This window comes from Lonchura striata, chromosome 18 (assembly GCF_046129695.1).
Source record: "Lonchura striata isolate bLonStr1 chromosome 18, bLonStr1.mat, whole genome shotgun sequence".
Taxonomy (NCBI): Eukaryota; Metazoa; Chordata; class Aves; order Passeriformes; family Estrildidae; genus Lonchura; species Lonchura striata.
This window is the reverse complement of record NC_134620.1, coordinates 13,158,951-13,171,732: the sequence shown is the minus strand read 5'-3', so window position 1 is coordinate 13,171,732 and position 12,782 is coordinate 13,158,951. Positions and strand designations below refer to the sequence as shown.

At 38.2% G+C, this 12,782-nt stretch overlaps 1 protein-coding gene across 1 annotated transcript in view; it reads right to left on the bottom strand.

Moving 5' to 3' along the window:
* DNAH10 (dynein axonemal heavy chain 10) overlaps positions 1-12,782 on the bottom strand; it is a 48,798-nt gene that overhangs the window by 28,864 nt on the left and 7,152 nt on the right. Inside the window, exons 12-31 of the mRNA XM_031506278.2 lie at positions 12,414-12,587; positions 11,622-11,791; positions 10,773-10,924; positions 10,232-10,396; positions 9,569-9,776; positions 8,544-8,700; positions 6,933-7,409; positions 6,617-6,775; positions 6,157-6,282; positions 5,975-6,077; positions 5,564-5,742; positions 4,800-5,011; positions 4,346-4,502; positions 3,694-3,927; positions 3,470-3,592; positions 2,475-2,708; positions 1,755-1,978; positions 1,019-1,288; positions 749-932; positions 329-463 (exon numbers count right to left, since the gene is read on the bottom strand). Coding sequence (XP_031362138.1) covers positions 329-463; positions 749-932; positions 1,019-1,288; positions 1,755-1,978; positions 2,475-2,708; positions 3,470-3,592; positions 3,694-3,927; positions 4,346-4,502; positions 4,800-5,011; positions 5,564-5,742; positions 5,975-6,077; positions 6,157-6,282; positions 6,617-6,775; positions 6,933-7,409; positions 8,544-8,700; positions 9,569-9,776; positions 10,232-10,396; positions 10,773-10,924; positions 11,622-11,791; positions 12,414-12,587 — 3,843 coding nt within the window. The remainder of the gene's footprint in view (positions 1-328; positions 464-748; positions 933-1,018; positions 1,289-1,754; positions 1,979-2,474; positions 2,709-3,469; positions 3,593-3,693; positions 3,928-4,345; positions 4,503-4,799; positions 5,012-5,563; positions 5,743-5,974; positions 6,078-6,156; positions 6,283-6,616; positions 6,776-6,932; positions 7,410-8,543; positions 8,701-9,568; positions 9,777-10,231; positions 10,397-10,772; positions 10,925-11,621; positions 11,792-12,413; positions 12,588-12,782) is intronic.

Genomic DNA, 12,782 nt, shown 5'->3' with positions numbered 1-12,782 from the left:
AAATACTTTGGAACATATTAAAATATTTAATGGTGGATAAACCTCTGGATGTTTATCAGTCATAAGGTCTTGCAATAATTATTTGCCAAGTGCAGATTGCCTATCATAAACACATAGATTACAGCCATTGCTCCCCTGCTTGAAAGGGCCTGAAATTCTTTCAGGAATTTATTCAAAATCGACATTTTTTACTAAATTTAATTATCAAACAGCATGGTATCTTGAAGGGAGATACTTATGTAGAACTTCAAAGTACATCCTTATTCTGGGGACTGAAAAAGAGCAGAAATTGGCATTTTATCAGAGAACACAGATCTTTAACTCTTACTTTGAAGTCCATGCCTTCTCCACAGTTTGTCACTACACACAGCAAGCCCAGTGCTTTGGCCAGATCCTTGGTTGTTTCTGTCTTCCCTGTACCTGCTGGCCCTGCTGGTGCTCCTCCCAAAAACATTGATAGAGCCTTTGAAAACAAACCAAAAAGCAAAGCAGAGCTTGAATTAATTTATGTTAGGTTGGTAACAAAACCAAAAATGAACCCTTGGGTACACAAAACTTTAAACTTTGTGAACACCTTCTACATTGTCTTTGCAGCAATGAGGTGAGAGGGATATCACAACTGATTTCAAACATCTTAGCGTTCACAGTGGGAGACAGCAGAAGAGGCAATGCGGGGGTTTGTATCGCGAACAAGGCAATAAAACCAGGATGTGACTAAGTATAATGCAGGCTTGTTAGCAGGGTGCACCTGTGTGAGGGTGAGGTAGATGCGGTCGGTGAGCGGGGTGATGACGAGCCGCCCGTTGAGCCCCATGTACTCGTAGCCGTAGGAGAAGGCGCCGGTGCACTGCCGCACCATCAGCTCGTCCGGCTCGCGCTCCCAGTAAAACCGCAGCTGGCTCTCCCACTCGAACTCCTGAGCCTGCAGAATGCTGCAGACAGAGCTCACGTGAGCCAAAAGGATGGCAGCACATCTCCCAGATTTGGTATCTGCTCAGGAGCTGGAGGTGGTGCTTACCTATCTCTGACAAATATATCGATGATGTCTCTGGCGTGCACGTCGATGATGAGAACAGTGTTGTATTTTTTCCTGTCATTTTTGCTCAAGGGCATTGTAATGCGGGTAACCAGGTCATCGATTTGCTTGTGCATTTTTTTAGCGTAAAATTTCATTGCCTGCTTTTCTCCCATTTTCACTTTCCGAAAGACATCCTCTACCTCCCAAGTCCACCACACTTGATTAGCAGCAAGCACCATCATGCCTTGGAAGAGCAACATCCAATCAACTCTATGGAAAACACATACAGTGAGGGAGGCTGAGTTACTGGTCATTTTAAGTAGCTGATCAGGAAAGGAAAAAAAAAAAAAAAAACAACAAAAAAGAAGCTCCTCCTGTTCCTGCAACAGCTACAACAAAAGCCAAACTTGATATACAGCATTATATCAAAAGTCTAGGAAATATTCTAATGGAAAAGCTGTTTGTTCCAGGTATAAAATTGCCAAGTGGTATTCATTGTGAGAAAAACTTACTGAACACAAAACACCAAAAATAAAACTCAAGATTTAGGAAAATAAATATGAGAGATAACGCATTCTTCATGGTTGGTTAAAATAGTGCATGTGAATGTATTCATATCCCTCCACATTGAGAAATACAGACTAAATTGTGAAGCTATTGTAAAATTATGCCTTAACTTTTCTATATCACTAACATATCAGGTTATTTGTGTTACCCTTGACACTGATTGTTTCACCTGCTTCTGTCTTCACAATAGCGAAAAATGGCTTCCTTGGTGAGGCGTCTGTTGGTCCGTCTCATTTCCTCCAGCACTACTGTCATCCAGTTCTCCACTCTGCCCACAGCAGGGACATCCTGCCGGAACTCCATCACCTCCCCCTCAGCTGAGATCATGGCTGTGGCAATCTTCTCATCATTGTCACCGTCCTTGAACCTCAGCGAGGCTATATTATCAAACATCTGAAATGCAGCAACAAAGAAATTCAACAGCATTTTAGAAACAAAGTCTCCAAATGTAAGTGTATGCAGCCCCAGCTCTCCTCCAGAGAAATAGATCTGATACCTAAGGAATCAAATACAAATTACATATAGCCCAGCAGCAGAACTGCAGAATATCAAACTAACAATCAGGCCCAAATGACTTTGATTTTTTTTTTTTCCGAGAAAATAAGAGCTAAGAGAAGCTACAATCTATGAGGGAAGTTCTTTATGATAGATCTAATGCATCTTGAATGTTCCTCTACCATAACTGCTACCAACCAGTATGAGAGGCAGCAGAGACTGTGCATGAGATCTGATCTGGTTATTCAGAAGCTTCTTCAAGATGCTGCCAGGATTCTCTTTGTATGCAAAAAAAAAAGAATTCATGCATCCTTATGAGCATGTATAGTAAAGTCTGTAAAACTTTTTAAAGCACCTAAAAGCACAAGGCACTGTGGTAAGCCAGACATTGTACCTTTATCATGTGTTCCTGGACACAGAGTGCGCTGCTGCTGCCAAGGATACTGAGCAACTCGTCATCAGATATAAAGAAAAATCTCGGGAAAGCATTTCTCTTGGAATCCAAATAATCATTCAAGCTCTTCTGGCATTTCTCCAGCACATCATTTATATGGTGGAGATCTGACAGACGATTTGGAACTTCACAGCAATTTTTTATTATTGGGTCTTTTACAGTTTCTTCCATTATCTATACAGGGAGAAAAGGTAGTTTAGAAAATGTTGAAAAGCAATAGGTTATATTAAATTATATTAAATTAATGACAAAGCATGCAAACAGCACAAGAAGTACAGGTCCTTATAGAAGTGAATCAAAGGTTTTGAAATGGCTTTGTGGAGCTGCAGTGCTGTGTGAAAATATGAAGGTAATGTGTTTATAGAGATACAGCTGTACAAGCAAGTGTAAGCCCAACAAGCCTGTATCCCCAATCAGGCCAGCTTAAGCACATACCTGACTCTGCTCCTGTACACAAAGGTACTTCAAGGAGTGATCAAACATCATATTTCAAAATCACAGTACTCTCTCAATTTTGCACATGGGAAACAGAAAAGTAAGCCATATTCATTCCAGGAATATGTGTTCAGTATGGGAACAGTGGCATGAAGCAGGAAAGCCTTTTTAGCATGTACATAGGTCCTCAACCAATAGGAACACATCTAAGCTTCTTCTTACCAGGGTAAAAGTAAAAAGCTGTAAACAATGTAAGGAAACAGAGATTCTGCCTACTTAATGCTGCCAGCCAAGGATCTCACCTCTGTCCATCTTAGCTAAATCAGGAGAAGACTTTTGGTTATGACAGACATGAAGTAAATTCCTGGGTTCCCTAATCTCATATTCAATTAATTATAGCACATCATTCTCAGTGTTACACATGTCATAAAAGACTATAAGTAACTATGGAACTGGAAGCAAAATGCACTAAATATGCTGACCACAAGTCAGTCACTTGCCTGTTTAAACATTTGATCTACACGGTCAAACATTTTGACTTCCTCCGGAAGCTGTGATCTGATATCTCCAGAAACAAAAATGCTCTCCAGGTACATCCATTTCCTCTGAACTGATATCCAGATCTACAAATCAAATGTTACCGTCAGAGGAAACAGAAATACAATGGAAAATTTGGATTATAAATAATAAACATTAATTATTTAGTCCAGTGCTTTCCTCCTACCTCGCTTACTTCACTAATCAATGACAAGATTTTTTCCCATTTTTGAGCAGATGAAAGAAAAGGACCCACAAAGCGACTGCCCAAAACACTCTGAAGATTGGCATTGTTGTCATCAAGAGTCTCTAAAATTTCCTCTACAGATCCCAGAATAAAGCCTCGTGTCTCTGTGCCTTTGGTGTACACTTCTACAGGGAATTTCATATTTTCCCACGTTTCTATTATTTCCTTCAATCCCTGCATGTGAACATAAAAATATGCATATTTCAGTCTTCAAAAACTGGAGGTCTATAATATTAGCAAAAAAATGAAACAGCTAATCCAGCGAATTTTTTGCAGATTTTCTCACTCTGGTTTATAAAGAAGCAATCTATTTCAAAGAATGATAACAAGAGAATTGATCCTTCTTCAGATCCATTTTCATAGGACAAACTTTCTTACTGTAATCACAGAAATCCAATATGTTGCTGCCAAACCAAAATCTGCAAGGATCCTGTGCCAGTAGGAGCTCATTACAGAGCTATAAATCTTAGCTCATGTAGCTCATGACAGCTCCCTGAAGATGACCAAACTTGCAGTCATGTGAATTTAAAAATCTTAAATAAAACTGATTGTTGTCATAGTTTTACTATGATTCTATAATTCAATACATTACCTTCTCAATGGCAAGTTCTTTAATAGCAGTTCCAACAATATCACTGATAACCACAGTGTGTTTGTGAAGTTCCATGGCAAACATATTTTCTAAAGTGAATGTTTCAGTTTTCATTTCAAACCTTGTTCCTGTTTTCTCCATAAGGTCTTCCCAATGCCTGTTTCAATTTGACACATTAGTTTAACACCATAATACAGTAAGAAACAAAAACAACTGTAACATATAATAATGAACTCATGTTTAGCATTCTCCTGTTTAAATAAGAACTACTTGTCTGAATAAATAAAATATCCTAGTCATTGCAGCACCTTTCATGCTATTACACAAGCTCACTAGGCAGACAAAAATTTCCAAGCTCCAGGACATGGCATGACCCCACTAACGGAAACTGAAAGTTCTAACAAAACACATCAAATAGTTCTATATATAGTGATGTAAATAAATCAAAACAAACCTTTCTCTTAAAGCTTCATTTTTCAAATCAAGCAACAAAGGAATGGAGTTTAGAAAAGCCTTCAGTTTTTTATCCAGTTGCTTACATATTGCCATACCACGCACTTGTCTGGGCAGCTTCCGAACAGCTTTCAGAAATCCTTCAGTTCCATCCTGAAGAACCTTGACATTGAGGTTTATCCAGAGTGTCTGAGACCATTTCTCTTTAGCTGCCTGCAAACAAGGACATTAAGAAGGAAAAAAAAAAAATCATGCTCCTTTTAGTTTTGACCATCACAATGTAATTGTATTAACATTTTACAGTCATAGGGAGAGACAAGTTCATGTCCAGGACAGATTCATAGCCAAACACAATCACTTGTATAAAAAATACTAAAAAGGGAATATGGAGAACAGGACCATACTTTACAGGGAATTTAAATTTTGGAAAAACAAAACTTCTTAAAAAATAGTTAAAGCCTGAGGTACCCACCTACCACCTGTACACATCCTATATCCAAAAGTAGTTTCACTGAACTGATCAAGAACCATGTGCAGTAAAATGCCATCCAACAAATATTAGAGGCTGAGAGAAGTCTGTTCCCATCTGATGAGAGGTGTGTTTAGTCCACCATGAAGACACTGACAGTGCTACACTAACAATATTAAAATAATTTCACAGGGCATAGAATATTTCATACAAAGGCTTCAGAGTTGACAGTAACCAGGGGGCAGTGCAGCCTCTTCTTCTGTCCCCATCTTTACTGTTGTGTGTGTGATACTGACCTTTTGTTGTGCATAAATGTCATAGACCTCCTTCATAGCTTTTGCATCTTGCTGTGCTTTTATTAAGTTTGGGTACGCTGTTCCTGGCAAGCCCAGAAGTTTCTGAGCACTGCCCAGTTCCCGCTGCCTTTCTTCTAATCTCTCTAATTCTTTTTCAAACATAGCCATGAGTTCTAGTCCTGGGAAAGGAGAGGGATTTTTCCAGATAAATCATCACAGGGATCATCATGGGAAATAAGACAGAATTTGCATATAGTCTGTAGATGTTCCAGGACTAAAAATGTTCACATTCCTGGGTGATGAGTTTGTATATTAATAAGGAAAGCATAATTTTCTTGTTTTACATAAAATTTGAATTGTCTGAAGACTAGTATTTTCAAAACAAAACTTCACATACATTAGTCCATTTACCTTTATCAAGATCATCTCCAACAACACCAGGCCCCTCAGTCAAGAGTTTCTGGAAAAAATCTTCTGTCTCTCTGCTGTAGTCTGCAACTTGTTGCTCTATCACCTAAAAAGAACAGCATTTAAACAGTTCCATTAAACAGTTTCCATTTCTAATTGCTTTCTATACTAATTACAAGTATTACCTTTGTGAATGCTTCTTTTACACCTCCTTTACAATCTAGGCTGCGACTGACTTCTGCTGCTTCCATAAGGAGAGTCTCCCACGCTTCCCTAAGACTGTCAGACATCTCTTGCTCTTCTTCAGGTACCTAAACCAAACAAGTAGCACCTCTCACAAGACATAAATTGATATACACTTTCACAAGAAAGTGAGGAATATGTGCTTAAATTACAAATTTGAAAAACACAAAACCAATACTGAAGCGACCTTAATCAGATTTAAACACATGCAGTATGTCCATTTTAAAGTGGGCATAGTGATTTGAAAAGGGACTCTGGACTAGAGCCTTCAGACATCCCTTCAAACCTCAACAACACTGTAATTCTGTATCACATCCTAAAAGGCAAACATTTCTTCATTCACATGTGAGGCATTTGTGCCCTTCGCTCAGATCTGAAAGGTTTGGTGAGACATGCACTTACAGGAATATTGTACATCGCAAGAGTTCTGTATTTCTCCCCAATGTCCAAGTATCTCAGTTCCACCTCAACAGCAACATCTCTGACCACTCCAAATGCACTCAGGACAACTCTGAGATCATCCAGGGTTTCAGGAGGTCTATTCACATTCTCTGATAATTTCTGTAAAATGTAAAGATCATTTCCAGAATCAACACTGACAAAGCAATTGTCAGAATTACAACAATGAGTCAAACACAAAACACAAACAATATGCCAGATTAATTTCTTAGTCTATGTGATAAAGATAACAAAAAAAAACCAAACTGAAAACACCTACCTGAATCTCATCTTGAAGGCTGAAAAGCTCCTCCCTTGCTAACTCATTAAGCAACTTCCCAAGTGACATTAGCCAGCTTTTGGCATTCTCCTGCACTGCAGAGGCTAAAGGAGCCAGCTGAAGCCTGATAAATTGTTCATCTTTAATCAAGGGCTGTTGAGTCACTTCCTGAGCTACCTTCATATAGAACTGTAAGTGCTCATCAAAGACAACACAGGGAGGCTTTTCTGCAGCTAAACGGTCCAGGACTGCACTTTTGTCTGATTTCCACAGCAGTTCATACTTCTTCCATCGGTTCAAACACTCCCTGAGAGAAGCCAGGATTTTGTGGACATTCTGAGTGATGAGAACAGCCTGTTCAATTACCAGAGGGCTCTGGGAAACATCACTATAAAAGCTGAAAGTGACAACTTCATCCGCCTTGACGTGCTGAGGAGGGCATTCAATACATGTACCGTGCATCCATCGTACGCAATGCTGCAAAGTTTTAAAGACAGGGTCAGAAAACAGCTACCTTGTTGAGTCATTTGAGTTAAACAATTAATAGAATCATTTAGGTTGAAAAGTCTTGTAAAATATCATTCAGTCCAAGCAGTCCAGGACTGTCAAGTCACCCACTAAATTGTACATGTCCTCATGTGCCACATCTACACATCCTCCAGGAATGGTGACTCCACCACTTCCCCGGGCAGCCTGTTCCAGTACTTTCTTCCCTTTCAGTGAAGGAGTTCACCATTATTTAGTACACAATGTAGGAACTGGTATCAATGGTTTCTCAAATCAATTATTTTTCTGACAGCAAAAAAAGAGATCATACTTTCCCATCAACTTGAGGAGAATTAATTTCATCCTAAAAAAAACTTTTCCATGCATTATTCAATTTGCTTCTAAAAATCTCTACTGAGCAATATCACATGACAGTGAGAAAAAGGTATTGGCTCAAAGAGTTTGAATGCAGCAGTAGAGAAGAGCAAATCTGAGCACAAAAAGCACACTTAAACTAAATTTATTCATTTAAGGGGACATCTGGAATAATTTGTCCATCAACAGAGGGCAAGAACTTTGTCACATTATTTGGCTTCTTCCCAGGAAAGCAGCTCAGTGTGAAACTATTTATGCTACAGCATTGCCAGTTAAGTTAGATACCTAATCTAGGTATTTGCTGTCTTAGATGCCTTTCTCCAACATTTTCTGAACTGTTTTTTTCTGCTGCTTCTAATGTAATGTAGAGGAGGTCACTAACATTCCTTATTCCACCAGCTTATTCCTACATCAGAAAGCAACATCTGCAGTGCAATCTGAGAAGTACTTCCTTCTGATGTATGCTGATTTATAGAACCAAATAATATCCTTACACTGCCAAAACTGCTAAAAAGTCATTAACAATTTTACCTGAGTAAAAATCGTATGGATTTTTTTCCCTTGATCATTAATTTGTAAAATTAGGACAGTCTGTAAAATTAGAACAATGTACTGCATATTTTGATTTCAAGATAAAGCAATATGTATCTCCCCTTTGACATTTACGCTTACCCAAGCATAAAATAAGATTAGTTCATTATAATCACAAGCCAATTCTGGAAACAAAAAGAAATCTTTATCAAAAATCACCTTAGTGACCTCAACACAGTCTTGGATAGATTGCATAGTCATTTTTTCAATCTCACTGGCATTAGGTTGCAGGGTTATCTCAGGAACAGATAGAACAGCCTCTATTTGTAACAGTGGCACATTTTCAAGAACAGTTGCATTAAAAGCCTGTAAATTCCTGAGAAAGGAAAAAAATAGTGTCAAAGAAAGAAATAATCAGGTGCTGCCTCCAGGAAAATGCCCAAAAGAGGCTGCAATTTTCAAGTGTATGCTTAGATCTGTAACCTGAGTTATCACTGATGCCAGCCGGAAACATTGATGTGTCTGGGGAAAAAAACTGTGCCACTAAACTGATTTAATGCAAAAGCTTGACTTGCTAAAAGAAACTGTTGGAAGGAATTAATGGAAATATTTCAGTGCAGAATGATCTTGAGACTGTGGTCAACTTCACTGCAAGAGCTCAGACAAGAAATCATGGCAAAGTCATCTGAACATGGATCTGATTACAAAACATGGATGATGGGATAAAGAGATGGTTGGGAAGCTTAGACAGACATCACAAGAGAGCTGCAATGTTGTATTGCAATAACACCTTGCTTGTAAGAAAAGCTTTTATAATATCTTGCTCCAGCACTGGCCTCAGCCACTGTAGAACAAGTAAAACCTTTGTTCTTGGGCTCATGTCCCATGCAGTACACGGAGGCACCTGGCACCCAGACACCAAGTTCTCTAAATCCTGTTCTTTAGGAGAACAAAACCTGGATTTTAGAGATAAACCACAGCAGTGCAACTACACACACTGCAGCAAACTTGTCTTATTTCTCTCTTCTGCCAACAGCATGCCAATATTCATTTTTTCAGAGTTTGAGTTTCCTTTCTGCCTTGTTATCAGTTCTCCATTCTTCACATTAAAAAAAAAAAATCAGTAGAAATACAAATCTTCCAAATTGTAAGTCACAGATGAGTTCAAACATAATGTCAGCACGTACACTCACCAACATATCCAGGAGAACCTGGAAACCCATTGAAGCAAACAATTTGCTTACCTCACAATTAACTGTGTCAACACCTGATAAATCCTATTTTCCCAATATGCATAATAGGAAGCTAATTTTGGAGATTTGCCACTGTTTGTATAGGCAACTCGTCTTTCCACTTCTATTAGCAACTGTGGAATTGCAGAATAGTGTCTAACCAGTTGTTCCACAACTTTTGGTTGCTCACACTTAACATAGTCAAAAAATTCCTTTGCTCCTGCAACAGATACAAAACCTAGCAATATTAACTTCAAAACAGTTTTATACACTGGAATAATTACCTGAGTTTTATTTTGTGAATATGAAATTGATCTTATATAATGATAAAAAAATCTTCATTTATTAATGCTTAATTTATTAACATGTCAACCCTCTGAAATATGGATTTTAATCTGATTCAGCTATTTAATAGCAACCTTTTTAAAACTATGAAGTATTGAAAGAAATTTGATCCATCACCCACTCAAGTGACAGAGAGATCTGGCAGACAACCAGCTCACTGCCATTTCCATCTGAGGAAACCAGTTCCATCCTCTGTTACACCCTGAATTACTACTATAACCAGTTTTGGTAACAATTAAAAGGGTTAATCTTAGCAACTAAAACCACAAAGTAGCATATAGAGAAAAATAAAACACCACAGAGCTTGGAAATGAAAATATAAAGACTTACCAGGACATTTGTCACCATTTCTTGAATGTGGAAACTTAAAGAGATTTGTTGACTCTATGGACCGGAGTTTGCTGCTTATGTCTTCAGAAATATGATGAATCTGATGGACAAGCAACTCTAATCTCCCAATGGTTTGTGTACATTGGACAACAAATTCACCAATACCTTGAAATAAATCATAACCATTTGGGTTTTTTCTCTTTTAACAAGTATTTCACCAATGCATCAAAATTGCCACAACCAGACATGTTTTATCTCTAAGGTTCTGCAAAATCATAGATTGGATGTTTTCTCAGCTAATCCTTCATCTTCCTCCCTTACAGCTTTTAGCTAAGGGTTTCTAACCATCTCCACTGTTTAAATATAATAAAAACACAAGAAATATCTCCTGGATCAGAGGTTGTCTAATCTGCTATTCTGCCTCTGTGGCAAGAGGAAGGATCAGATGTTCTGCCATCATAAAACTAGACTGCAGAACTAAGGAGATTTTTTTAACTAAAAATAAACGTCCAAAACCATTTAAAAGTAGTATCTCCATTACCTACGGACTTCCATGTGAGTCTTTTGTGTCCTGCTTTCAATATGCTCCAGAGTTCTTGGACATAATGATCAAGAAGTTTGGTTTCTGCTTCATTCATCATCTCCATTAATTTGTGATAGCGATCCAGCATGACTTTCAATTTATTCGTGTACCTAAGGAATGTAAGAAACACAAAAAACCAAAACACAAAAATTATGATTTTCTTGAAAAACAGCTCCAAACTCCACCAAAGAGCAGAGAACTTGCATTGTTCTATTCAGACTTCCATATAAAGCAAAATTTGCAGAACTAACCAGTGAATATGTATTCATTATAAAATAATTTATTTCCCACTGAAAAAAAAGAAAAGTTTCATATGGTTCCAATAGTAGTTGGACAAACCTCTTCTGCCCCATCTCAGAAAGTTATGGAGACAGCCCCAGTTTGCAGCACATTAGTGAAATGAACAGGTGAACTTTAAATCTGTTTAGGAACTTACTGGCACATTTGTGTGCTAAATGTGATAATTTGGACACAACTGACTTATCCAAGGCTGTACAGGAAGAATGCAATAGTGAGTTTAAATGAGCTGAAATCTAAATGTCAGAAACTATTCATTGCAAACTACTCTCCGATTTGGACAAGTTGTTAATTTGTATAACACTCCTACACATAAATAATGCAAAGAGTGCCAGAAAAAAAGCTTATCAGTGCAACATGGCCATTAGAAATTGTACCCTTAAAAGAAAGAATCACTAAGGGGTGTCTCACGTTTCCAAAATATGATGACTCAGGCCTGTTCCTGGAGCGAAATTGCTTGAAATGCAGCCATAAGCCTGTATGTGAGCAGATATTCTGTTACAGCCTTACCTAAGGTATTTGTCTTCCTGTAATGCCACATATCTTGCCATTTCTGGGATTGGAAGCCCCAGCTGTTCCATGTACTTTGTTTCAATTATAATCTCTTGGATTTCAGGAGAAAAATTCAGAGCAAAGCAGACACTTTTCCTGATGGTGAAAGCCTCATCTGTTGCAGAGCTCTACAACACAAGAAAGCAGCAGAAAAAAAGAGGAGAAACAAACTTACATTACAAGGCAAAAGTGAGCTTTTGGAGACATTTGATAAGGCAGAAGGTAAAAGTCAGAATGACTGACATTCAGAGCTTGTGGAAATGCCTTTAAAATTTGATAGTAGCCTCAGCATTCCTGGTTCAGAAATTACACAGAACTACCTTTTCAGTTGTCAATCACAAGAAGCAAACCAAATCACCTCTGTTTACACACTGTTGCAACCAGTTACAACAGAAATCCCACTGGAAATTCAGAGTCAGACAGAAGTTTAGTAGGAATAGGATTCTGCTGGCAACCTGCTTCTACCTAACTTCAATCCCAAGTACTGTAGCAGTATCCCAAAAATGTTCTACCAAAACCTAAAAATTAACAGGAACTACAGCACACAAGAACACACAGAGAAACACCATTCAATTATTTGCCAGGTGATTCAGGAACTATGTCTTATAAAAGACCACAAACAATTCTGAGCTCAAAATTTTTTCTAAATCCGTGTTTAAAATACTACTCTCAGAAAATTCTCGCTGACTATCAGGTAGGTTTCCGTTTTCCTCTCAGAGAAGCCTGCTACACAAACTTCCTACATTTTACCTGCTCAGAAGTCTCTAGATTAACATTTGTTGCAGCCTCATCAGCGACAAGAGTCAGCAGAGTATCTTTCAGTAACAATGGAAGCACGTGTTCTGTCCTCTCTCTCCACTGACGATATTTTTGAGCTTCATACTCCTCCATTTTCTTGGTCACTTGGAGATATATTTGTTGCACCTAGAAAGGACAACTCTGTATAACCATTTTAAAGATCATGAGAGATGTTTAACTAACCTGTTCTCATATGGTCTCTCAATATGGTTCCTGGTTTTTACTGGATAAGAGAACAAGTAACACCCCGTAATTAAAGCAGACAATGGAGAATTTGGGCTCTTGAATTATGAAATTGATTCCATCACTGTCTCCCTGGGA